The sequence below is a fragment of the Muntiacus reevesi genome, chromosome 2, assembly GCF_963930625.1.
Source record: "Muntiacus reevesi chromosome 2, mMunRee1.1, whole genome shotgun sequence".
Classification (NCBI taxonomy): Eukaryota; Metazoa; Chordata; class Mammalia; order Artiodactyla; family Cervidae; genus Muntiacus; species Muntiacus reevesi.
Genome location: NC_089250.1, coordinates 41545977 through 41573471, shown reverse-complemented (window position 1 = coordinate 41573471; position 27495 = coordinate 41545977). Strand labels below are relative to the sequence as shown.

Genomic DNA, 27495 nt, shown 5'->3' with positions numbered 1-27495 from the left:
CTTCTCTTCTCCTGAGGCCCTCAGGGAGGCCCCGCTCCAGGTCCCAGGACCAGCCCAGTCCTCAGCCCTACTGTTGGGGCGGGGTGTGGAGCTCACCTCGCACCAGGCCCTCAGGCTCGGTGCTCACCTTGTCCCAGTCCACCTTCTCCACGTCCACCAGGATCCTCATGAGCTCGGGGATGGCGAGGGCCGGGTGGGTGTCGTTCAGCTGGATGGCCACCTGCGTTGACACGGGGCAACCCCTTCAGTCTTCTTGACTGCTTGTGCAGAACTAGGGTCCTCAGCTGCCCACCCGTGGAGCCTGGTCACAGGGCTGGCCACGGTCAGTGGACAGCGCGGCATGGGCTCCGGGTCCCAGCATGGAAACTGGCCGAGGAGCAGGGAGCAGGTCACCTTGAAACGCTGCTCCCGCCTGGCGGACACAGGCAGCTGGCCTCTCCACTGAGCCTGCAACCTGGCTTCTCTGCCCGACGGGGCCCTTCACAGCATCCCAGGCCCGGTCCCCGGGGACATGGAGACCCAGGCTGCCAAGCTCCTGCCTGCCCGGCCCGGCCCGCCGCGGCTGGAAGGAGGAGGCCCCGCCCGGAAACGCCCCGCTTTGGCTCCCCATTTGGCCCTCTGTACACGCACCTTGTCTGGGAACGTCTCGAACGAGGTCCTCACAGGGTCGCGGCAGCCGAACTTCGATGACTTGAAGCGCCGTATGATGTCCTGCAGGGTGGCGGCCACCACGAAGTACTCCTGCTTCAGCCGCAGCTCCTTCCCTTCAAAGAACTGCAGACATGCACAGAGGACAGGTCTGGGCTCAGTCTTGGCCTCGGGCCCTGGGGCCCCCAACCCAGGGTGGGGCCAGGCTGGGGTCCAGCCCAGATCTGGGGCCAAGGTCAGGTGACCCTCAGACAGGGAGGAAGTGCACGGGCAGCCAGGACGGGGTCACAGCGCCCTGCAAGGGGCCAAGGCCAGGAACACAACCTCCAGGGTGCGGGTCTCCGGAGGCCTCACGCCTGAAGTGGGAGCCTCTGCTTGCAATCTTGGGGGGTGGGATAGGGAGTGGGGGCATTATCCTGTGAGCCCTTCAGGCCAGGGGCTTGTGCTGCTGCGTGCACATATTTCACTGGTAAAATAAGAAACCACACCCACAGAGCTGGGCAAACCCTAAGGACTCGTCCGCTAAGAATCTGCCGTGGAGCATGTGGCTAAGACCCCCGTCTCGCATGTGGGGAAACGCCTACAAACAGCTTTTCAAACCATGACCATGTGGGTCTCAAGGCATCACTGCAGGACAGGCACTGCTGGCCCCACCTGACAAGTGCACCCCCCGCTTCTTAGGGAGCCACACCAGGCGCTGAAGAGCAGACTCCGGCGGCAGGTGAGGTCCGAGGGCTCTGCGGCCCTGTCTTTATGGGGAGGACTGGAGGTGTGAGGCCGGGGGCTCCTGGGCCCCGTCGGGGATGCCGTGTCCATCCTCACTCTCGGGAGGTTAGCTGAGACCAGTGTGAGGCGCACGGGGGCCCTGATGGAGCCCAGCTTCCCGCACTGAGAGGCAGCACAGATGAGAGCCCCCTTCCCCCCGGTGCTGCAGCAGCTGCTCACATTGTCGTTGGGATACAGGACTCTGGAGATGTTCTCAGCCAGGTTCCGGTCCAGGACCGCCTCGATGTAGCCGCCCACGTTGACTGAGGACAGAGAGCGGGGTCAGGATCTGCGAGCCTATCAGGCTCCCAAGCACCCTGATGGGTCTGAGGACAAGCGCTCCCGAGCAGAAGGCGCCGCACGGTTGCTCTGCTGCCCAGCCCCTCCCAGTCCCAGGCCCTGGCTCTTTCGGGAGGACGCGGGGTCCCTGGGAAGCCTAAAGCTCACGGGGAAACCCGCCCTCAGTCCTCCCGCGTTGGGGAGCCCCATGGGCTGTGAGTGCAGCCGGGGTCGGTATGGGATCAGGCCCTAGGTGGGGACAGGAAGGGACGTACAGTCGTGGAGCTTGAAGTCGTTGGGCGCCTTGGCAGACCACAGCCTCATGGTGTTGACGGTGTCGTTCTTGTAGCCCGGCACCGGGGTGTCATATGGCATGGCCAGTACCACCTGCCAAGGGAAAGTGTGATCCCCAACCTGGGCCGCGCCCCCCAAGGTTGGGGTGGCTCCCTCACAGAAGCAGCCGCCCGCTGGTGGCTGCCGCCCGCCCTCCTCTGGCTTCTCTCCTCCTGGCCTGAACACCACCGACCGCTCTCCAGGCCTCCTCCAGCTCTACCTTCCACACCGGTGTCCACGGTCACCAGGCCCTGGGCAGCCCCCCCTCCTGCGTCCCCAGCCTCCGCCCTCCATGCCTGCCCTCTCATCCTGCAACTCTGAATGGGCGACTTCTATTTCAGGACTCACTTAGCCTCTCCCCACACATAGCCGCTGTTTCTGTCCATGCCCCATGTCTATGGAGACTCCTCCTGTGGCCTTGGCCTTGAACTTCAGCAAACCAAGGCAGCCTGCATGCTCCCCTTCCCCATCCCCGTGTGCCCGGAAGCACCAGTTCACTCTAGCTGACAGAGGCGCCCCCGCCTCAGGTCCCCGCTGCCCTCGGGTCCTCCTGTGGGGCTGCTCACACTCAGATCCACTTCCAAGGGTGGCTTCAGGGTGTGAAGGCAGCTCCCAGAGCCACATAGGACTGGGTGGGGGGCTATTCCCCAGCCTCATCCTTCCTTTCCATCTTCCCCCAACCCTGTCCCCGACCCTGGCCTTGACCAGTCCTGCAAAGCATCTGCAAACCGCTCCAGCCCTCTCCACGGCCCAGGCCCACGGGAAGGCTCTCATCGCATCCCGCTGGGGTCTCCAGGCCTTTGTCCACTCATCTTCTACAGGCACACACACCTAGAAGACCAGACCCTTTCCCCACTTTTTAAAATTAAATACAACTTATTCTGGCATCTTGGGCCACCAGCCTGCCTGGCCTGAGTCCCAGTTCAGACTCAAATCTGGACAGCCCACGAGAACACCTGTGGCTCACGGGTTTGCCCTGTTTTTGCTCATCTGCCAAGATCACTGGACAGTGGACTCTCTTACTCACTGCAAACTATCCCCCGCCCCCCGCCCCCCACAAAGCACTCCTCTGACTCTCCCATCTCTGAGCTGGGGGGACTCTGTGTGTGTGCCCACCGGGGCCAGCACCATGCTTCTCCAGCGCCTAGTGTTCCTGCCCTGGTCCCCCTACCAGGGCCCAGCTGGGTGGGGGTGCTCCATTCTGCGACATCCACCCAGGGCTCCCTGCCCAGGGCGCTGATGGCTCCAAATAATCGGTAAGCTGCACCGGGAGACCCTACTGGGAGAGCCAGGGCTACATGGTGAGTGAGCGCCAGCCCCCAGGATGCGGAGCTGTTCTCAACCCCCTCCCCCGCAGTGCCCAGCCCCTCCCGGCACCAACCTCCTTGCCACAAAACACCCTGAAACATGGCTCCTGTTAAATGGCAAAGGTAGCTTCACGGTCAGGGTCTGAACCGTCCCGACCAAGTGTGTGGGGAGGCAGCTCCCACAGGGAAGCCCCAAGGGAAGCCCCTGACATGAGGTGAGTCGAGGGTCCCTGTGCTCAGCCCCCCACCCCGGGAAGTGTCTGTGGTACCTGTGTGTCCAGCCAGCGCACGCCTTCGGGGCTGTGCTCCACGCGCCCGTAGAAGTGGACGGGCAGCATGTACTCTGGCCGCGCCTTCTCCCAGGGGTTCCCGTAGCGCAGCCAGTCATCGGCCTCCTCCACCTGAAGGGGCGGCAGGTGAGGCAGGGACGGCAGGTTGGGGGGCGGCAGGTGGGGGGGGGCGACAGGTGAGGGCAGGTGGCAGGTGAGGGCGGGGGCAGCAGACCTGGGCACCGTGGACCCCGCCCTCCACCTGCACCACCACGCCACCCAGACGATAAGACCCAGCATGGAAACACAACTGCAGTTGATTTACAAGGTAAAGATTCCCAATTCTGGTCAAGGTTCTCGGTTTAAAAGTGAATGCTTCAAAAAAAAAAAAAAGTGAATTCTTCGGATTATTAGGGCTTCCCTGGTAGCTTAGCTTGTAAAGAATCTGCCTGCAATGCAGGAGACCCTGGTTTGATCCCTGGGTGGGGAAGATCCACTGGAGAAGGGATAGACTACCCACTCCAGTATTCTTGGGCTTTCCTTGTGGCTCAGCTGGTAAAGAATCCACCCACAATGCAGGAGACCTGGGCTCAATCCCTGGGTTGGGAAGAGCCCCTGGAGAAGGGAAAGGCTACCCACTCCAGTATTCTGGCCTGGAGAATTCCAGGGACTGTATAGTCCATGGGGTTGCAAAGAGTCAGACACGACTAAGCAACATTCACTTTCACTTTCAGACTATTAAAAAAATTCATATAAAATGCAGAAGAATAGATCAAAATAAAAAGACATTAAGAATGGCTTGAATTCAGCAGTAAAAGGGAAAAGTCCTGAGGCACACTGACGAACCTAGAGACATTACTTGGAGTCCACACACCATGTGACTCCATCTACACGATGTGACCAGGACAGTCAGGGCACAAAAGAAAGATGGCTCTGTCTACACCACACGTCCAGGACAGCCAAGTCACAGAGACAGAAAGGAAGGAAGTCCCAAGGAGGAGCATTTGAGTCGTGGTTGGGGACAGTGACGTGGCTGAGGTTACTGCTTCCCGAGTCCCTCTCTCAGGACTCACAGAAGGCGAGACCCTTCTGCCTGGAGCAGGCAGACACTCATCACAGAACTAGTCCTGCCTTTGACTTCCTGGTGGCAGGAAGGTGTTCCTTTCCTGTACATCAGTGAGATTCCAACGTCAGAGCCTGTTCCCCTCTGCGGAGCAGGATCACGAGCTGTCTGCAGAAGCAGCATCTTCCCAAATACAAGAGGCCCAGCCAGGCTCTGGCCCGGGCCCTCCAGATGTCCTGTCGCCACACAGAAGCCACGTGCAATGAGAATGCACGGGTGACAGGCCCTGCTGACTGAAGGGATGGCATGCAGAGCACGGAGTGGCCGGGGCCCTCAGCACCGACCCCCTGCCCCCTCCACTCTGCCCAGGGCCGGAACACAGCCTCCCTGGAGGAGCAGAAAGTCCAGAAGCAGATCAGACAGTGCCTGGTTACTTTCTTGTGTGCCCGAGGGCCGCAAGTGAGCAAAGGAAGAAAACCACACCCACCTGCCAGCCATTGACAATCTTCTGGTTGAAAATCCCAAACTCATAGCGGATCCCATAGCCGTACGCCGCCAGGCCCAGGGTGGCCATCGAGTCAAGGAAGCAGGCTGGAAGCCCAAACACAGGGACAGTCAGCAGATCCGAGGCCTCTGAGCCCAGGCCCGGACACCGAGGCAAGCAGACACCCCGTGGTGGGGGGGCAGCCCCCAGGGTGGCAGGCAGTGGTTCCGTGGGGACCTGTTGGCCTCAGGTCTCATGAAAAGGAAAGGCTGAGGCTGCTGGGCCGCTGCTGAAGCTCTTCGACCTGAGAGCCCACGGCCAAAACAGCATCAGTGTGGGGATTACTTAAGGGCGTGGGAAGGGGGACGAACACAAAGGACATGGCCAAACTCGGCCCATCTCCAAACACCGTCCCTGCCCTCAAGTGGGGTGCACAGGGCCTTTCCCCGGATGTGGGGCAGACCCGGCCAAGGGTGAAGATCTGTGGGATGTTTCATCTGCCAGAAACATATGCTGCACTTATAATGTCTGCAGAATTTAACTTGGATTCTGAAAACATAAACACACACACACAGAGATCAATGTTAGGGCATTTGCTCCCTTCACAGGAGGATGCCTCTCAGAAGGGGCAGGTGGGGCCATCGCATGGTACTGTAAACTCTGGGGCCCCATACACTCCAGGGCAGCACAGAATCGATCCTCTCTGTTCCAGAAGCTCTGGGCCCAAGAGCCTAGCAGGACACAGTGCGATGCAGCCTCACTGGGACTGCTGCTTCCACTTCTGAGTTCTTAATTAAAACAAGGGGGGGAAAATACCCCAAATGAAAAAAACCACCAAACTGAGGCTACTCTCAAATTGGGTGAGAAGGGAGCGACAGCTACAAGAGGAACAGCTCTGCCTCTTCAGGGCTGTCAGCTCACTGCAGTAAGGCAGGAGCAGGTGCTTTAAGTTGGGCTACGTTCGTAAATATGTGTGATTCTATCCCTCTGTCTTCCTCCCAATCAGGAAGGTGGTAGGTATGTCAGAAACCTCTCTGCACCAGGTCCTCAGGTTTGGCAAGTCTGGTCTCCATAACTATGAAGCACCCCTTGTATGAAAGAGAATAGCATAAGCTGCATTTTTTTCTTCCTACTGGTGGCAAAGATTTCGACCTGGAGGACACACTGTCCCATCCACTCTGAGGGACCAGTCTGCCCCGACAGGCCAGCGCTGGGAGCACGGCTGACCTTGGCCTCGCTGTGTGCTGCTCACTGACCAAGCACTGTGTCAGGAAAAGCCTGTTCTGGACAGGGGCCGGGGTTACCTGCCAGCCTGCCCAAGCCTCCATTCCCCAGGCCAGCGTCCTCTTCTATTTCCTCCAGTTCTTCCAAGTCCAGTCCCAACTGTGAACAGAAACAGAGGTAACATTTTAATAGTACTTCATATTTTCCCTCAAGTAATAGGTAGAAAGATATTTAAACCCTGTGAGCTTGTAGCAATCAGAGGTTAGAATCTGCTTTCTATTAGACTTGAGAACGCAACATTAAAATTTGCTGTTAGCCCATGGCTGATTCATGTCACTGTTTGGCAAAAACCACTACAATATTGTAAAGTAATTAGCCTCCAATTAAAATAAAAAAAATAACAAAGTGGTTGAGAAAGTAAAACAAAAAATTTGGTGTTAGGATGTGGGGAGAAGGGAACTCTCCTAAACTGCTGGTGAGAATGTAAATTGGTACAGCCATTGGGATAGTACAGAGGTTTCTCAAAAAATTAAAAAGGGAACTATTATATGATCCTGCAATCCTACTCCTAGGCATATATCAATCAGAAGAAAACTAACTTGAAAAGGCACCTGCACCGCGATGTTTGTTGCAGCACTCTTCACAATAGCCAAGACGTGGAAACGACAACCTAAATGTCCATGGAAATATGAATGGATGAAGAAGATGTGGTGTGTATCTATGGAATATTACTCACCCATAAAAAAGAACAAAATAGTGCCATTTGCAGCAACATGGATGCAACTAGAGATTATCATACTAAACAAAATAAGCCAGATGAGAAAGACAACTATTATGTGATATTGCTCATATGTGGAAACCAAAAAATAGTACAAATGAACTTATTTATAAAATAGGAACTTTGGCTACTTGATGCAAAGAGCTGACTCACTGGAAAAGACCCTGATGCTGGGAAAGACTTAGGGCAGGAGGAGAAAGGAGACGACAGAGGATGAGATGGTTGGATGGCATCACCAACTCAATGGACATGAGTTTGTGCAAACTCTGGGAGACAGTGAAGGATAGAGGAGTTTGGCAAGCTGTGCAGCTTGGCCAAAGGAAAAGAAAAGAAATATCGAGTGAAAATTTACATGTGAACTATTACGACATTTGATATTGGCTCTTAAATAACTTGGGAGTGGTGGGGCTATATGGGAAAAAAGACCAGCCATGACTTGGGCTTGAGGACTGGGGAAGCCAGATGACGATGGTGTGTGAAGACGTTCATCATAGCAGTCAATTTCCATGTATATTTAAACTTTCCTGTAATTTTAAGTGTGTCCTTGATAGCACACTCAGGAGAGAGTGGCTTCTTCTGAATTTCTAGTTTTTAGCAGAACCCGCTCTGGAACTGGAGCCTGGGGTGATGCAGCAGTGGGATGTTTTCTTCTTTTTTTAAAACATTTTTTAAAAAGTCTTTATTGAACGTGTTAAAATATTGCTTCTGTTTTATGCTTTTTTGGCCATGAGGCATGTGGGATCTTAGCTCCCGGTACCTCCTGCATTGGAAGGTCAAGTCTTAACCTGTGGACCACCAGGGAAGTCTCGCGTGTTTTATTTGCACACTGCATTGTAACTGGGGAGCCTGGGGAGGAGGCCGTCCAGCCCTGCACCATCAACACTCCAGCTCACAGCCTCTGGTACCCACGTCCTGCCTAAAAGGCAGGCACTGCCAACATGTGCCTGAGATTCTCAAGTTCCGTCATCACGGAAATCTCCCCAACACAAGCTTAACTAAAAGCTAAGCAGCAAGTGAAACAGCATTTTAGGGGAAAAAAATGTACAATGTTTAAAAAGATCCATGCCTCCCTGTATTTTCTATTTGCTTGTATTCATCACTCAGTCGTGTCCCATTCTTTGCGACTCCATAGACTATAGCCCACCAAGCCCCTCTGTCCATGGAAGCTCTAATACTTTGGCCACCTGATGCAAAGAGTCAACTCATTGGAAAAGACCCTGATACTGGGAAAGATTGAGGGCAGGAGGAAAAGGCAACGACAGAGGATGAGATGATAGGATGCCATCACCAACTCAATCGACATGAGTTCGAGTGAGCTCCGGGAGTTGGTGATGGACAGGGAAGCCGTCGTCAATGACTTAGCAACTGAACAACAACAATTCTGAGTAGGAGAGAAGGTCAACTTTGCAAGCAGGTGCAGGACAAGTGTCTTTAGGGTGGGAGAGGGGAGCTAGAGGTGGGCCACCAGCTCAATAAAGTAAAGAGAAATGGGACGATATCAGGCATTTCTGCCACGTGGGGTGGGCATGTGATGTGCAATGGTCTAGAAGCTTCAAGTTTCGGCATCATAACCTGCTCCCGTCTCTGCCCTCTGGGCATTAGCTCCCATCCAGGCCTCACTTTCTCTCCTTGAAAAGGCACGTCACCCGCCACCCATCTCCGCCCATGCCCGCGTGTTCGGTCCCAGACGGCAGCACTCGCCTCCGCAGGGCCTGGATTAAGGCTCGGTGCCCACAGGAGGCCACCCCAGCAGCCCGGCCCCAAGGACCACACCTGATAGATGGCTTCATCGCAGGCATTCTGGAGGCCCAGGTTCACCATCGTGTTCTGTAGGGTGCGGCCCATGTAGAATTCCAGGGACAGATAGTAGATGCGCTGAGGGAGCAAGAGGAGGCATCTGAGACAGATGGTTCTGCCCCACGTACGTGAAGATCCCAGTGCAGAGCGGACCTTCCGAGAGGCTGCACTCAGCCAACACTGCGCCTACCCGAACCCCTAAAATGGGCTCCCTCCCTTCGGCCTTGGCCAACCTCACCTTTCCAGGGGCTGCCCCCCCAGGCAGGGTCCTTCAAAAGCAGATTCTGTGCACTGCCCTTCTGGAGTCCCCACGGGGACAAAAAGGAACCTCCCCTGAGGGCAGGGAGGTGGGACAGGGCGGTGGTGGGGAACTGACCCCCAGGACAGACGGAGCTCTGTCTGCGCTTGGCTCCTGACACCTGCACTGGGCACTCAGCGCCAACAGTACAGCCAACACAGTGGGACAGACGATGGACATGTCTACCTATTTCCACCTGCTGCCTATTTGCTGGTTTTGGGGGAGTGAGAGATAAACTTTTGTATATAAGAAAAGATGACCACCAACATTTGCTGGGGATCATGCAGGATTCCAATGCTTCCCATGCCTGGGGCTGTCTGCCCCCGCTACAACCACCCAATGGGCCACGGAAGGCAGCGGCAGAGTTGAGATCCGGCCCACAGAGTCCTGTTCCTATACGGGACCTCCATGCTGCTTCCTGTCATCCAGAGTAAGGCCTTGGGGGGACTTCCCTGGTGGTCCAGTGGTTAAGGCTCCATGCTTCCAGTGCAGGGGGCCCAGGTTTGATCCCTGGTTAGGGAACCAGATCCCACAGGCCACAACTAAAAAGATCCTGAATGCCACTACTAAGACCCAGTAGAGCCAAATAAAGAAACGTACTTTTAAAAAATATAATTTAAGAAAACTTTCCATACATATCAAATCTACAAATCAAAAGAACATGCATGCATACAAAAACAAACAAACAAACAAACAAACAGATTTCAGTCCCAGAGAGCCTTCCACGTTTTTTGATTATATGAATGCCTGGCTTCAAAATTCCCATCCACATTCCAGTGTCCTTTAAATCACAGACTCATCACGGTGTAACAAGCTTCTCTCTACCCACCACAGCCATCACTGCTGTTCACGGTCCATTGCCTCTTCCTGAGCTTTCGTCGTCCTGGACAGTATTTACCCTACACTTGAACTGATTTATTAGTATATGGGTTCCCATGGGGCTTGGTAACCAATAGGCAAAGACACCGAGATGACAGCATCTAGCGGTCTGAGCGAGTGAACATTCTCCCAGGCACACACAAGGGGCATTTTCCCCTACCGAACTCCTTCTGGGGTTCTCCCGAGAGGTTTTATAAGAAGTTGGCAGGTCAGGGATATGGTTGAGATGTTTTCGTTGTGCCTGTAACTATTCAGACAAATATGTATTTTTAAAGTTGTAGTTTGATCTTTCCAACTTTTAACTAGCACTAGGAAAATAGCTTGATTATCTCTTTTCCTAAGAGATGGGTGCTGAGGCATAAAATGTTGCAATCAGCCTTAAATCTTCCACTTTCCTCCCAAGTAGAACACAGGTGTCCAGGGTTCAGCAGTGTACTTAGTTCTGCAAACAGGCCCGGGGGAGTCTCCTGTGGCCCCCTGCACAAGAGGACAGCAGGGACAGCATGGCACCGGGGTCCCCCAAGCACCGTCCCCACTCAGAAGGGACCGACCAGGGTCAGCCCTGTGCCGGGCACCTCTGAAGGCCCCGCCTGGCCGGAGCTCTGGTCTCAGGGGCGGTGCCTTGTGTTCTGCTGCTGTTTCTGCCTGTGTGAGGAGTACTTTTATAACTTCACCACACATGTTGATTTTGCTTTCCCCAGTTTCCTTAAGATAGTCTGGTGTGAAACCATCAAAACTGAAGGCTCTTGAGAAGCTGGTTGATGGCATTTGAACCACACAGACTGGGTCCCATCCTGGCTCCTTCCCCGGCAGATGGGGTGACCTGGTCCCTTTATGTCCCTAATAGCACCATGTCCACCCTGGACTCGGCAATGCTGGGCCCCTCACCAGGCCAGATTTTCAGGGAGGGGTGTGGAACCTGTAGAACAGGGTGGTAATTCTGGAAAAAAACAAACAAAAAACAGCTGAGGGCACAGGCTTGGTCCAAGGAAAAGCCTGGGGGCTCACTTGCAAAGGGCCAATACTTGCTGGCACCAAACTCAGCTTCTGTGAGCCCACAGCCCACTGGGCCCAGCCCAGTGTCCTGGCAGTATCTTTGCAACCCTGGAAAGGGCCTCCCAGCTCAGGGGTGCTGACTGAGGACCAGACACTCATCTCCTGGAGCCTGAGAACAGCAGGAACCCCTTAACCTTGCCACACACCACTGGGGGGTCATCTCCAGGGCTGAACTAGGTCACTGAACCTTTTGGCTGCATTCCTTCTTTGCAATACAGCTGTAACATGTGTTATATGGTCTAGAGGCAGCCTTGATTTTTTTTTATCAATTGGGTTTATTTATTACATGCTGAGCCCACCCCAACAGGTAACATCAGAGAAAAGCATCAGCAAAGCTCTTCGACAAAAACAGATGAAAACATGATCAATGCAAATATTATATAGCATATTAATCTGCTAAAGGGTCTTAGGGGGATTCCCTGGTGGATCAGATGGTAAAGCATCTGCCTGCAATGTGGGAGACCCGGGTTCAATCCCTGGGTTGGGAAGATCCCCTGGAGAAGGAAATGGCAACCCACTCCAGTACTCTTGCCTGGAAAATTCCATGGACAGAGTAGCCTGGCAGGCTACAGTCCATGGGGTCGCAAAGAGTCGAACACTATGGAGTAACTTCACAAAGAGTCTTAGGAGTTAATGAACTCTATGAACATGGAGTTTAATGTAAATAGGTACAGCCTCATTTTGCTCTCTATAGAACTGAGATTAATAATAATAGAACTGGGCTTTCTGAGATCTCCAATTTCTTCTCCCTCTCCTAAAAGTGTGTTTAGAGCCCTTGTTTAACAGCAGGGTCTGAACTCTCTGCAGAAAAAGAAACAAAGAACTTTCTCAACATTCAGGGCAATGAAGCTGGATGCAAACTGGGGCAATCCACTTCTCCACCACCAAGAACCCGATTCTATCTGTGCCAGGAACATGCAGCCGCACAGTCTCCTGTCATCTTAACTCACCAGCTGCCCGCTCCCAGCGCAGAGAGGCTCCTGCCAGACAGAACTGGCCCTGACATGACACAGGGACACTGATCACTGACCCAACACACAGGTCAGCTCCAGTGGGCCCCCCCCCCCCAGCCTCTCCAAAGCCACTGAGGCCCCCTCGTGTTTGTTATCCACTGCAAGAGGAGAGCTGCTGTGGAGGGGGTTGGCCCCCCAACTGGCCAGAGAGCTGAAGCTCACTCCTGTCCTGAGCACATCTCCACGTCCACACCACTGCGTCCCAGGGGCTTTCTGGAGGAAATGGCTTTCTATATAAAACCAAAACTCTGCTCGAATGAGGAGGAAGGGTGGTATCTACCAGACGTCTTAGGGCCCAACCTACAAAGTCACACTCAGCACGCTCCTTTGGAGTGAAATCCCAAGGAATCTTGGTTTCCCCTAGCTGGCAGGCTGTGTCTCAATGTAGATCACAAATTTCTTTTATTTTTTCACTTTAGGTACTGTTACCTAGGATTAGAATGCAGGTCTGTTTGCTCAAAGTAAATCTGAGAAATGTAAAATAGGATAAAATTACAGGATATGAGAACCTGCAGGGATCTTAGAGATCATTTAGTTCTGCAGGAAACAGATTCACTTTGTGCTCCATGATGTCAATTTTATAGTCCTGGGCCGTCCACCTCACATGCTGCTAAGTCCTACCTATGAAGTGCCCACTCGGCCCATCCCAGAGCCAGATAGTCATGGAGGCCTCCTTGTCACTGACTGATAGCCAGAGCCTGATCAATTTATATTAAGAGATCTGGACCACATCAAGTTCCACCTGTGACTCAGCGTTATGACTCAGTGTTGTGAACAGAGCTGTGTGTGCCTGCTAAGTTGCTTTAGTCGTGTCCGACTCTTTGTGACCCTATGGCTCCTCTGTCCATAGGATTCTCCAGACATGAATACTGGAGTGGGTTGAAACGCCCTCCTCCAGGGAATCTTCCTGACCTAGGAATCAAACCCACGTCTCTTATGTCTCCTGCATTGGCAGGCAGGTTCTTTACCACTAGCGACACCTGGGAAGCCCGGTAAGCAAAGCTACTTTCACCTTGAAGTGATGTTTCAAGGCTGAGAAAAGACACTCAGCTAAAACTGAAATTATATGTAATTCCCACTCCAGAAGATCTAGCGAAACCTTTCTGTCATCCAATCACCTTTCTAAGTTTCTGTATTCATTTCTCCTGCCCTTCACCATAGTCTAAGAACCCCCTTCTCTACAAGGTAGAAAAAGCTAACCATCTATTGCCTGCTGTTTACCTGCTTCGTGTCTTAAAATATATGGGATTCCATATGGGTTAGAGCCTGCTCCACTTAATGATGGGGTGGGGGTAGGGTGGGGAAGGTGGTATATCTGAAAAGGTGCATAAAGTCCTCTCAGTCTTCTTACTTGTATTTCTTATCAGTGGGACAACCAACAAAGCCGAGTAAGGTCTGCAGGTGACAACACTGTGATGGTGTGAACACCCCAAGTTTTTTCTAAGTCCTCTGCTAGTATAAGGGAGTCTCCCTGATTTTTTTCCAATCACATATTTGAGTTTTTAGAGGGAAAGGTTGGTTATCAAGTCTAAAACTTACTTTCAAATGGTTCACAGGAAAAAAAAAAATGTATGTATAAAGAGAGAAGGATACAACAAACAAGTTAAAAATGGGGAATTCGGATAAAGAGCATATGGGAATTCTTACATCATTCTTGCAACTTTTGAAAGTCTCAAATCATGTAAAATAAACATTTAAAAAATCATCAAGGATTTCTCTGGGTGTCCAGTGATTCAGACTCTACCTTCCCAATGTAGGGCACAAATGTTCGATCCTTGGTGGGGGGGTCTAACATCCCATATGTCATGGGATGCAGTCAAAAACTAAATTTAAAAAAATCATCTAAAAAGGGATGGGATGCAGAAGTGAGATGGGTTACAACATTTCATAAAGATACAAAAGGCCTACCATCGACAGCAGCTTGGATAAGTCAGGGCTCCCCAGAGAAACAGAATTTACAGCACATACACACAGAGACTTATTTTAAGGAGCTGGGTCACATAATCATGGAGGTCCAAGACCGAAATCTGGCGAGGTGAGGCATGGAGGAGTGGCATTTGGACTCCAAATGGGGTGTCAGTCTTTGCTCTGTTCAGGCCTTCAACTGAACAGAGGCCCATCTACGTTATAGAAGATACCACTTTCCTCAAAATCCACTGACTAAACGTTACTTTCACGTTTAGTCAGAACACCTTCAAACAAACATCCACATTAACATCACCAAATATCTGGGCACCATAGACCAGTCAAGCTGACATGGAAAATGAACCATCACAGCCTGCAGAAGCAGAGGTTAGGCTGCCTTCTATGAGAAATCGTGGCACACACGCAGAGTTTCCCCATCTCATAGACAGTGACTTCACCCGACCTTCTGCTCTGCAAGCTTTCAGGGTAATCAGCAACACGAACCGCCTGCCCCTCCCCAGCTTCTGGCCACAGAAAGTAACTCTGAGCTCTCTGCTATCACGGAGGCTTGTCCACGGGATACAAGATCAAGTTCACACAGATGAGTGCAAACACATCAGAACACCACAGCCACAACCAGAACCACAGAGTGCAAACACAGCAAACACATCAGAACCGCTGCCTGGGTCAAAAAGATCCCAGTGCTGGTCCCACTCCTGCCTTATTAGGACAGAAGTTCAGAAGTGGGGCTTGTGGGCAGCCAAGGGTATAAAACACTGCTCCAGATTATCTTCCTTCAAGTCCCAGATCTGTTAAAACCATAAGATTGACTGTATTCTTCATGATTATCTTACTAGAAACATTTAAGACAGGAGCTTGGGCCCAGTGGTAGAGCTCCTTTTCTTAGTCTACCATGATGGTTATGCCAAGAGCTCATGAGGAAGGAGCCATGGGAAACCGACCAGTCCATCCACTGCAGGGGTGTCATCAGGCCAGCTGTCCACCTTGTGCAATGTCTGCTCTAGAGATCCATGGACGAAATCTCCCACCTGCCCATTCTAGAATCTCTAGAAGAGATTGAGGACTCCCAAAACTAGGCATAACCTGCCACATGCTCTGGTTGCCAGAACTTAGGTTGGCATTTTGTGTCCTGACTTTACACCTGAGCTTAATCCACTCTCCTACCCTTACTGTCTTTTGCCCCAACTTTCTCTTTGAGGTCTTCTATGAAATTGAGCCTTTTGTATCGTATCTTTTATAAAAAATTATTTATTTGTTGTTTTTATCTGTGCTGGGTCTTTTCTGTTGTGATGTTCAGGCTTCTCATTGCAGTGGCTTCCCTTGTAGAGCACAGGCTTTAGGGACTTTGGGCTTCAGCAGCTGCTGCACACGAGCTCAGTAATTGTGGTACACAGGCTTAGCTGCTCAGAAGCATGTGGAATCTTCCTAGACCAGGGATCAAATTTGTGTCCCTTGCATTGGCAGGCGAATTCTTAACCATTGGACTGCCAGGGAAGCCCCTGTGTCATGTCTTGCTCAAGCATTCTCAAATTCTTTTTGGACGGAATGTCAATGTAAAACGGAAACATTTTACCAGCAAACACAAAACTATGATGTTTTAGAAAGGAAAGGGACTCAGAAATGGACTACCTAGCTTGACCTTCCTCATTTTAAAGATGAAAAAACTGAGACCAAGAAAGAAACCTACTCCAGCCCAGGGTGGAACAATCTGAGTGGTAAAGCCAGGCCTTGAGGGGCTTGGATCTGTGTGAGCCATCCATCTCTTACCACCCAGCTCCTTTTCGTCCCCAAGTCTGGAGTGGAGTCCTGACCTCCCCATCTCCTCAGTCTCTTGGAGCCTCTTTAGAATTAAGCGCTGAGTCCTGCCAAGTGCAGACCTCTTAAATTTTAGCCAGATATTTTGACTTGCTGCTTGGCCAGGCAGCTTATTTGAAAACTCTTCCTCTGGGCACTGAGCTCCAATTGTTTCTACTATTACCAAAAATAGAATGCTTGAAAGAGTTATGAAACAATAGGTGCAGCATGGCACTGCACTATTTTGTGTAATAAAAACAAGTGTCTCTACCTGCCCAGAAAAAGAGATGTGGAACACAAGATATCTGTAGCATTTACATTGCTATCACTAGGTGATGAGATTACAGTTAAATGTATCCTTTTGGCTTATCTGTGTTTTCGAATTTTTGTCTCCAGTAATCACAAGGACCTGCATAACTGTTTTTAAGTAAATAAAAATATTAAATAAAACCAGTCTGATTCTTGTTTAGATCATCAGGCTGCCAAAGCCCTCCCACCTTCCCTCATGCTCTGATCCTCCTGGGATCAGAGGTATAGCAGTGATAAGCTACATCTCTGCCAGCACACTCAAGGGCATTTCCCTGCAGCTGAATGAGAATGTACCATAGCACCGTAGGGACCCGTTAGAGTCTTTATTCTATGTTTAGATCCATAAAAGGCTGGTGATGGGCTCAGGGATTGCGGAAGTAACCTTTCCTGAACAGGATTAAATTCCTCTAACAAAACAGGATTTCTTATCCTTTCCAACAGGGTTCCCTAACCTCTGAGGTCTAATGCCTGACAGTCTGAGGTGGAGCTAATGTAATAATAATAGAAACAAAGTGCACAATAAATGTAACATGGTTGAATCATCCAGAAACCATCCCCTCCCACCCCACCAGGGGCCGTGGAAAAACTGTCTTCCATGAAAGCAGACCCTGGTCCCTAAAAGCTTGGGGACCCCAGCTTTACAAGCAAACATGTAACTTATGCAGGAAAAGGAGATGATGAGCCTATTTTCAACATGGATCAGACAGATCGAAGCAGTTAAATTAGAAGTTTCCACTTTCAAAGGACCTTCCTATCCAGGAGAGGCAAACAATCTTCCATTTACAGGCTGTGTGGTTTCCTTAAAAGAGGAATGTTTATGCCTATGGCCACCGTAGCCATCAGTGAGGATCAGCAAACCTGTTTTGTTAGAGGAATTTAATCCTGTTCAGGAAAGGTTATTTCCGCAATCCCTGAGCCCATTACCAGTCTTTTTTGGATCTAAACATAGAATAAAGACTCTAACGGTCCCTTGGGTGCTGCAGTACATTCTGGTTCAGCTGCAGGGAAATGCCCTTGAGTGTGCAGGCAGAGATGTCGCTTGTCACCTGCTGCATGAATAACAATGATATTGCAAAGTGGAGCTCTGCCACCAACAGGGAATTCTGGGGGAGTCCTGCCTCTTGGCCAGCTTCCCTGGCAAAGTCGACCCAAGCCCTCGTTGAAATAACCTGTTTTAGCCATTTGGTGTGACTTCACTGTCTTGCATACTAAACACCAAGAGGCTGGTTAGTATTCCAACAAATCTGTCTTTTTTACCACTACTCTTTTAGAAAAAGGAGTGCCCCAGAAAAAGCTTGGAAAATCAACCGATCTCAGACTTGGCAACTATTAAACATTTCTTAATGCCCTACAAAAATACTATCAACAAAGCAACTGCCCAGTGCCCAGGTGTCCACTGCAAATCAAACTTTGCAAACTGGTGTTAGGTCTACAGGTGTGTCCTTCCCTCATCAGTTTTCACTCTACATTAGTATAAAAGAAAGGGTAAAATGCTCCATGGTCAAGAGGCAAGAAACAAAACCAAAAAACCAAGCAAACAAAACTGGCAGCAGGGGCCTGGCCAAGCCTATGACATATGCACCAGACTGAAAACTATCAATGATACTCAAGAATCATATTTACTTGGAAAGCTGTTGAAAGAGCTACAAGTGTTACAAATGTTGATGAATGAAACAGAAAAGCCACAAAACCGTACACTCAATATGCTTTTGAAAGGTGTGCATATTTATTTAAGAACAGGAGAAGATGCAGGATATACACCTGCATTCTTAACACGGTTAGTAATGGACGTGATGAACAAGTTCTCTCTTGTGCACCTTGTACTCGTCTACCATAAACCTATGCTTGTATAAAATGTAAAAAGAATCAACAGTTCCTTACTGTCTACCAAACTTCAGCTAAGACAAGTTCTCCAGAGCAGGTGTGTGCTCCTGGAAGGCAGGGCCCATCCCTGAGGGCCTCAGTCTCAGAGGCTTCCCGGTGACCCCAACTCCACCACAGGACAGCAGGCCCCCTGCTCGACTTCAGGCGCTTAGCATGTGGTGTGCAGGTGCAGACGAAGCTGTGTGCAGGGCCACCTCACCAGGGTGTGTGTGTGTGTGTGTGTGTGTGTGTGTGTGTGTGTGCGCGCGCGCGCACACGCGCGTGCGAAGTGCAGAGCCGCCTCACCCAGGGGGGGGTGTGTGTGTATGTGCAAGGCCACCTACCCAGGTGTGTGTGTGTGTGTGTGTGTGTGTGTGCGCGCGCGCGTGCAGGACCGTCTCACCCAGGTGTGTGTGTGTGTGTGCGCGCGCGCGTGCAGGGCCGCCTTACCCAGGCTGTGTGTGTGTGTGAGTGTGCAGGGCCACTTCACCTGGGTGTGTGTGTGTGTGTGTGTGCGTGTGCAGGGCCGCCTCACCAGGGTGCGTGTGTATGTGCAAGGCCATTTCACCTGGGTGTGTGTGTGTGTGTGTGTGTGTGTGTGTGTATGTGCAGGGCCACCTCACCCGGGTGTGTGTGTCTGTGTGTGTGTGTGTGTCTTCACCCCAGCGGTCCCTCCTTATCCAGTCTCTTTTCACCAGGGATCTCTCCTCACCCATGGGCCCCCTCTTACCCGGGGCAGGGGGTGGGGACGGTCTCCCCCCATCTCAAGGGTGGTCGATGCCTCCTCACTGGGGTCTCTCCTCACCCGGGGGGGTCTCTTCTCACCAGAGGTCCTTCTCCGCCCTGTGAGTCTCTCACCACCCCCAGGGATCTCTCCTCACCTGGGGGTGCGGGGTTTCTCCCCATCTCAGGGGGGGTCCCTTCTCACCTGGGGGGGTCTCTCCCCCGACCCCGGAGGTCCCTCCTCACCGAGGTCTCTCTCCAACCGGGACAGACACAAAGACAGAGATTCGCTCAGTCATGCCCGACTCTCTGCGACCCCGCGGACCGCAGCCCGCGAGGCTCGTGTGTCCATGGGATTCTCCAGGCAGGAACACCGGACTGGGCTGCCGTGCCCTCCTCCAGAGGGTCTTCCCCACCCGGGGACCGAGCCCGCGTCTCCCGCATTGCAGGCGGACGCTTCCCCGTCCAAGCCACCCGGCAGCCGTCTCCCCCCGGGCGCCCTCTTCCCCGGCGCGCCTCACCTTGGGGTCGCGCTCGTAGTAGCGCTGCTGCGTGCGGATCCAGCGGCCCACCAGGTGGTCCCGCACGGTGTGTGCCAGCGCCAGGTAGTAGTCGCGGCGCGTGGCGACATTGCGGTCCTTGACGAGCGTGAAGTGCAGGTGCCGGTTGAAGCTCTTCCGCACCTCTGCCACGTCGCCCAGCCCCGCCAGCCCGCGCACGCTGATCTGCTTCCGCCTCTCGCCGTCCGTCAGCGGCTTTGCCATCGCGCCGGCCGCCCGGGAGGACGAGGACGAGGAGGACAACGAGGAGGAGGAGGACGAGAAGAGCCGCTGGGACACGCCCGCGCCAGGGATGCTGCGGCTTCACCAGCTGCCAGGCCGCGCCTGCGCAGTGCGCCGCGCCGGCGAGGAGGGGAGGGGCCGCGGGCGCGACTGCGCGCCGCGCCGGGGCCGCGGGTGGGGCGGGGCCTGCTGGAGGGCGGGGCCGCAGAAGGGGCGGGGCCTGCTGGAGGGGCCGGGCCGCAGGGGGGCGGGGCCTGCTGGAGGGCGGGGCCGCAGAAGGGGCGGAGTACCTAAGACTGCGGGAAGGAGTACTGTTGAGTTTCCCCACGCGCAAAGGTGAGCCGTGAGGCCCTGGGCTTGTGGACCATTCCTGCCAGCATCTCTCTCCTATCCACGCCCCCGAGACGGCGTCTCCTCCTGCTCCTCACCCTCTCTAAAGCCTCTCAGCTAGTTCCTACCTGCAGGTCCTGGCCTGGGACCCCCTCACTCACTCTCACCAGCACTTCCCGCTGCTGTACCCCAGGGCCATCTTCCGGTCCCTGGCTTCAGTCTTGCTCCCACAGCTCCTCCTTAATCCTATCTTAGCCTCTGTGATTTCTGCATCAAGAGTTCTGACAGGTAGGTGGAACGTGGAAAAACTGGTAGCATTCCCTGAAGCTAAACAAACACCAACCTCTGACCCAGCAATACTACTCCAAAGAAAGTACCCAACAGAAATGAATGCTTAGGCCGACCAAAAGGCATGTACAGAAATGCCTGTAACATTCAAATATTCGAAACAGTCCCAAACTGGAAAAAATGCCCACCAGTGCTGGGCTGCTAAATAAATTGTGGCATATTCCATAGCCCAGAGCTGTGAGAATGATGGCCCACATCCAACAGCACAGAGGAACAATGCTGCCTGAGAGAAGGCAGCACTTCAGGACTCCACTCACATGAGGGTGTAGGACTGGCCAGTCTCTGGGCCTGCAGACCTAAGGCTGGTGCTGAGCTGGACATAGCTGGGGTGGGGGGTGTCTCCATGGCACTCTCTCTCTCTAGAGCTGGTCCTCCATAAGGAAGTCTGGTGCCTCCAGCCATTTGTGCCCAGTGTTTCTAGTCTGTTTATCTATCCTCAGCTACTCCTTTGGGTCCTCTTACCAGGATTCCCATGGTAGCTTCCTCATGGGCTCCCCTGCCTCCCAGACACTCCCCAGAACCATCCCCCCTCACAAGGTGGACTGGTCAGTCCCTCAGCAGAAGGTTGAGCTCAGCACAGCTTCTGCAAACCACAACCCTGGCCAGGTGAGCTTACTAAACCAGTCTCAGTCCCTCCCTAGCAGGTCCAGGCTGACCTGGGGGAGTTGAGGTGACAGGTGAGGGCAGGCCCCCCTGTAGCTAATGGGCAGGCATTCTGAGGTGACCAGGCCAAAGTGGAAGCAGTCAGAGCTGGGGTCAGTGAGAGAGCTGGGGGTGGAGAGAGAGAAGCAGTACCCGAATGGTGGAGCTTGGTCTGCCTGGGGGGCTGTGAAAGGATGTGAAGGACACACAGCCGACATCCACAGGCCTCCCTGGTCTGGTTCTCACCCTCCACAGCCCTCACCCTTGGGGAGCCTCTTCCTGGCGGGGCAGATTTGCTGTGAAGGCTGCCGGCCTAGCTTCAAGCTGCATCTCAGGGCACTCCCTCTGCCTACCCTTGGCCCGGGCTGGCCCACCACCTGTTTTGGTATGGCCCTCAAGTTAGGAACACTTTCTACATTTTTAAATGATTGAAACGAATCAAAAGAAGGGTAATTTTCATGACATATGAAAATTACATAAAATCCAAACTTCACTGCCTACAAATAAAGTGACACTCATTCCTCTGTATTTTGTCTAGGCTGCTTTCACATGTCCACGACAGAGCTGAGCATCGTGACTGATGTCAGCTGTGGGCCCCGAATCTGCCCTTTACAGAGGGTGCTGCCCCTGGCCTAGAACATGTGGTCCTCTGAGAGGGCCCCATGTCCCCAGCATGGCCTGCCATGATAGGCTCCATGATTATACTCCAGATAGAGCACATCCCTGTGGTTCTACCTGCCACATGCAAGGCAAGGGTGCACTGGGTGGGAGAGGTGGCTGGCCTGGGCAGGATTCTTGAAGCCTCTTTTAAATTCACTAGGTCACATCAGGGAGACACACATAAAAACCCCAGCAGGCCCCAGGACTCACCTGTTACAATGCTCAACATGAAAGTGACCAACAGCATGGAGAGACTGAAGCATACGGCTCAAGGGAGAGTAACCTTTAGAGCCACACTGGAAACAGTGGGGCAGGTTCTTATCAAATCGTCAAATGGACACTTAGCCTGTGGCCCGACCATTCCACTTTTAGGTATTCATCCAAGAGAAATAAAAAATGTATGCCTACAAAAAGTGCAAGGAGGTTCACAGGAGCCTTATCACTACTACCCCAAAGTGGAAATAGCCTATGTGACTGTCAACAGGATATTGAAATAGTGAACTATTAACTCAGCTGTAAAAAGGAATGAATCGACACCAGTGAATCTTACAAACATGATGCCAAACAGAAGGCCAGACACAAAAGAGCACACACTGTACCATTTCATTTACATGAAGTTCCAGAATTGGCAAAAGGAATGTGTTGGGATGGAATTCAGAACAGTCCCCTAGGGGCCAAGGGTAGGGTGATTGTCTGGGAACTTTCTGGGGTGACAGACTAAGGTAGGCTACAGGTTGTATTTGTCAAAATTGTTTGAACTCTATACTTAAGACCAGTACATTTTACTATGGGAGAATACCTCAATAAAGATATTCTTAAAAAAAAAAAAAAATTCCCTAGGTCAGCAGTAAATGCTAGAAAGAGCTTAAGTACAAAAAACAGGCTCCGTCAAACAGGCAGCTTTTGAATATCCAGGCCTCTAGGAAGTGACACTGAGTTTCTTCTGAGATTCATTCAATGCAGAGAAATTCCAGCCTAGGTTATGAGTGAGAAGAGTCCACCCAACAGGGAAGCGAAGAAAGGTTTCTTGCTGAAATCTTATTTGCTTTGCTAACCCTTTAGCCCTGCTGTTTGCTTTGGGTGGAGTCCTACCAGGCACTCTCACTGGGAAAACAAGAGAATCCTTGGTTCCACAAGGAAATTTGGGCAGGGAGGTAAGGTCAGTATCCCTCTTCTCTGGATTTTCAAATCTGCTGCTTTCTTTTAGGCAATCTTCTATGACTCAGGAGGGCAGCTGAGTGCCCCTCCCCATGAGTCCAACCCCTGCAGGATCCAGGGCTTCACCAGGAAAGAGCTGACCTGACCTCTCACCCCAACTGGGAGGGGATCTTCTCAGTCCCCAGGCCTGAAGGGAGACCACAAGGAGACTGAAAAAAGTCTAGGGGTTGCCTTTTCAGATAATTGCTAGTTCTGTTTGCTGTGCAGAAGCTTTTTCCTGTTTAGTGTTTATTTTTGCTTTCATGACCTTTGCTTTTGGAGTCAGATAAAAAAAAATTAATGGCCAAGACTGACGTCAGTGAGTTTCTACCTATGTTTTCTTCTAGGAGTTTTACAGTTTCAGGTTTCAAGTTCAAGTCTTTAATCCAGTTTGAGTTAATTTTTGTGTGTAGTGTAAGATTGTGGTTCAGTTTCATTCTTTTTTTTTGGCTCTCCAGTTTTTCCAGCACCATTTATTGAAAGGACTGTTCATTTTCCATTGTATATTCTTGACTCCTTAGTTGTAAATTAACTGGCCACATATGCATGTATTTATTTTTGGACTTGTTATTCTGGTCCATTGATCTATGTATCTGTTTTTATGCCCATCCCACAACATTTTGATTATCATATTATTGTTATTATAGCTCACGATACCTCCGGCTTTGTGTTTTCTCGAGATTGCTTTGGCTATTCAGAGTCTTTTGTGTCTCCATACAAAGTTTAGGACTCTTCTATTTCTGTGAAAAATACCATTGGAATTTTGATAGGGATTGCATGAATCTTTAGATTGCTTTGGATAGTATGAATATTTTAACAATATTAATTCTTCCAATCCATAAACGTGAAATACCTTTCCATTTACTTGTGTCTTCTTTAATTTCTTTCATCAATGTCTTACAATTTCCAGTGTACAAGATTTTGAAAAGCTTCCGCAGAGCAAAGGAAACCATCAACAACAAAATGCAACCTATTGAATAGAAGAAGACACTTGCAAATCACATATCTTATTATAAATACATAAAGAACTCCCACAACTCAATAGCAAAGCAAAAACAGAAACAAAAATGAAGCAAACAACTTGATTAAAAAATGGGCAAAGAATCTGAACAGATGATTCCCAAGAAAGACATGCAGATGGCCAACCTCATGAAAAGAAGTGTTGGTGAGGATGTGGAAAAAAGGAAAACCTGAGTACTCTTGCTGGGAATGTGCAGCCACTATGGGAAACAGTATAGAGTTTCCTTAAAAAATAAAAATAGAACTAATGTTTGAGCCAGCAATTCCACTCCTGAGTATTTATCCAGAAAAACAAAAACAATAATTCAAAGACATATGCATCTTTATGTTTATTGCATCATTATTCACAATAGCCAAGATATGGAAGCAGCCTAAGTATCCACTGATGGATGAATGAATAAAGATGTGGTATATGTATACAGTGGAATACTACTTAGCCAGAAAAAAGAAGGTATCTTCTTGCCACTTGTGACCACACGGATGGACCTAGAAGATGTTATGCTAAGTGAAATAACTCAGACAGAGAACGATAAGTACTGCATGAATTCACTTACATGTGAAATCTAAACAACAAAGCAAACTAACAAAAAAACCCAATCTCATAGATAAAGATTTGGTGGCTGCCAGAGGTAGGGGATTGAGGGTGGGTGAGATGTGTGAAGAGGTGTGAACTTCTGGACTTCCCCAGTGGTTAAGAGCCCACCTTCCAATGCTGCGGGGCTGCACAAGCTCCCACATGCTGCAAGGCGAGCAAACCCATGAGTCTCAACCAGAGAGAAGCCTGCAGGCTGCAACGAAGACCCGATACAGCCATAAAGAAAGAAATTTTTAGAAAACAGTCCTGAGAATGTAACATACAGTAGGACTATAGCTACTAATGTTGCATTGCATATTTGAAAGTGGCTAAGAGAGTAGATCTTGGCTCTTCCCAGGTGCATGCATGTGTGCAAAGTCACTATAGTTGTGTCCAACTCTCTGTGACCCCATGGACTGTGGCCCGCCAGGTTCCTCTGTCCTTAGGATTCTCCAGGCAAGAATACGGGAGTGGGTTGCCATTCCCTTCTCCCCCAAGTAGCTCAGTGGTAAAGAATCCGCTTGCCAGGACAGGAGACACAGAGATTCAGGTTTCATCCCTATCGGAAAGATCCCCTGGAGGAGGGCATGGCAACTCACTCCAGTATTCTTGCCTGGAGAATCCCATGGACAGAGGAGCCTGGTGGGCTACCGTCCATAGGGTTACAAAGAGTTGGACACGACTGAGTAACTGAGCATGCACCCACGCAAGAGAGTAGATCTTAAAGTTGTCATCACAAGGGAAAAAAAATAAAATTTTTAAAAGATTTATTTATTTATCTTTTGACCGTGGTGGGTCTTTGTCTTTGTGGAGGGCTTTCTCTAGCTGCAGAGAGCATGGCTACTCTTTGTCATCATGTGGGGCTTCTCCTTGTGGTGGCTTCTCTTGTTGCTGAACACAGGCTCTAGGCTTGCAGGCTTCAGTAGTTGCAGCTCACCAGCTTTGTTGCTCTGGGGCATGTGGGATCTTCCTGGACCAGGGACTGAACCCGTGTCCCCTGAATTGCAAGGCAGATTCTTAACCACTGGACCACCAGGGAAACCCCAGGGTAAAATATTGTAACTAAGTGAGGTGGTGGATGATAACTAGAGATGTGGTGATCATTTTGCAATATATTCAAGTATTGAATCATTACTTTGTACTGCTGTTCTACTGCTGTTTAGTAGTTTAGTCGTGTCCGACTCTATGTGGTCTGTAGTCCTTCGGACTCCTCTGTCTATGGGATTCTCTGGGCAAGAATACTAGAGTGGGTTGCCATTTCCTTCTCCAGGGGGTCTTCCTGACTCAGGGATCAAACCCAGGTCTCCTGCATTGTAGGCAGTTTCTTTACCTTTCTTTCCCTGAGCCACTAGGGAAGCCCACCTTGTACACACTGAACTAATACAGTGTTATATGTCTATTAAATTAAAAGTAAGTAAACTTAGAGAAATCAGTTTTTTCAAAAATGCTTAGGAGCTGAAAAAGGAAGAAAGGACCTTGTGCTTTCAGACTGGGACAAAATGATAAGATGTGGTTAACCACAAAGGGAACTGTCTAGAGGAAATGTGCTGTTCTAGGTAGCTGCCTTCCCAGAGTTCTAGTCTTCATTTTTCAAACTGCTTTATTTTGGCGCAGTGGTAAAGAACCCTCCTGCCAATGCAGGAGACACGAGAGACTAAAATTCTATCCCTGGGTCAGAAAGATTCCCTGGAGGAGGAAATGGCAATTCACTCCAGTATTCTTGCCTGGAAAATTCCATGGACAGAGGCGCCTGGTGGGCTATAGTCCACGGGGTCACAAAGAGTTGTACGTGACTGAGCAACTGGGCACTCAGCACACTGAACTATTGAGATATTTTTTATGGTATATTAAATACCATCTTAAAATTACATTCCATAAGTTGCCCTCTTAAAGGCCTGATTCAGTACTGTTTAACAGTGTTTAATATTTTACAGTCATGCAACCATCACCATCACCATAATCTAAATTTAGAACCTTCTCATCAACCCCCCAAAACCCTGTACCCCACCAGTTAGGAGCCATTCCCAGTTCTCCCCCCACCCCCTCCCCGAGCCCTAGGCAACCCCCTGTCTGCTTGTTGTCTCTATGGATTTGCTTATTCTGGACGTTTTGTGTAAACAGAATCATGCACTATGTGATCTGTTGTGTCCAGCTTCTTTCACTTGGCCTCATGTTTTCAAGGTTCATCCATGTTATAGATTATACCATTTTTACTGCCAAATAATACTCCAAATGCATGGAGAGTCATTTAAAAAAAATTCTTTGAAATCTCTTCTCTAAAGAGAAGAGAAAGCTGAAAACCCTGGTTTACATTCCCCTCTTCTGTTGTTGCTTTAGAATAAGGATCTGCAGGCCCTGAACTCCAGCATTTTCCTGTGCAAACCCATTCAATCTGGAGCTGCTTTCCAGTGGGTCTGGAGAACCATCAGCTGCATATGCTGATCACCTCTCACCCTGGAAGGTATCTTTGGAACCATCCCACTGCCTGTGTTCTATGCCACCAATGCACCACTCTGGCGCCCTCCTGACCTTCAGAGAAGCTTCCAGAGAGGGTGCCTTACTGGAGATGTCTGCTTCTTAGCCACATCCACCTGAGGCAGACACTAAGGTTTACAGGCTGCCCTCAGGCTCTTAAAGAGAAGCTTGTATCCACCAGTCAATAATGCGGCAAAGCAAGACATCTGGACTACCAAAGTGACAGAGGCAGTCAAGCCTGGAGCTGGGTTTTTTCTTTCTTTTCTTCTTTTTTTTTTTAATGTGATTCTTTAAAATTTTTTTTATTTGGCAGACCTAGGTCATCACTGCTGTGTGCGGGCTTTCTCTAACTGTGGAGTGGGGCCACTCTCCGTTTGTGGTGTATGGGCCTCTTATTGCCGTGGCTCCTCTCGTTGTGGGACAGACTCGGTAGTTGCAGAGTGAGGGCTCAGCAATTGTGCCTCATGTGCTTAGTTGCCCCACTGCATGTGGAATCTTCCCGGACCAGGGATCGAACCTGAGTCCCCTGTGTTGGCAGGCAGATTCTTAACCATTGGACTACCAGGGAAGTCCTGGAGCTAATTTAAAAAAAATTCTCTTGATTCTTTATTTTTCTAAATATTCCATGCTCATGAGTAGCATAATAATTGATCATCCAG

General features: G+C 50.6%; 1 protein-coding gene and 1 non-coding gene across 2 annotated transcripts in view; one reads left to right on the top strand and one right to left on the bottom strand.

Annotated features, from left to right (window-relative positions):
* Positions 1-19705, bottom strand: part of PYGB (glycogen phosphorylase B) — a 34524-nt gene extending 14819 nt beyond the window's left edge. Inside the window, exons 1-9 of the mRNA XM_065921361.1 lie at positions 19330-19705; positions 8924-9025; positions 6453-6531; positions 5152-5255; positions 3602-3733; positions 1968-2079; positions 1594-1676; positions 631-774; positions 128-220 (exon numbers count right to left, since the gene is read on the bottom strand). Coding sequence (XP_065777433.1) covers positions 128-220; positions 631-774; positions 1594-1676; positions 1968-2079; positions 3602-3733; positions 5152-5255; positions 6453-6531; positions 8924-9025; positions 19330-19572 — 1092 coding nt within the window. The 5' untranslated portion in view covers positions 19573-19705. The remainder of the gene's footprint in view (positions 1-127; positions 221-630; positions 775-1593; positions 1677-1967; positions 2080-3601; positions 3734-5151; positions 5256-6452; positions 6532-8923; positions 9026-19329) is intronic.
* TRNAW-CCA (transfer RNA tryptophan (anticodon CCA)) lies at positions 9695-9767 on the top strand. The gene has a single exon. It is a non-coding gene; the product is annotated as a tRNA-Trp (tRNA).
* Positions 19706-27495: the final 7790 nt, after the last annotated feature.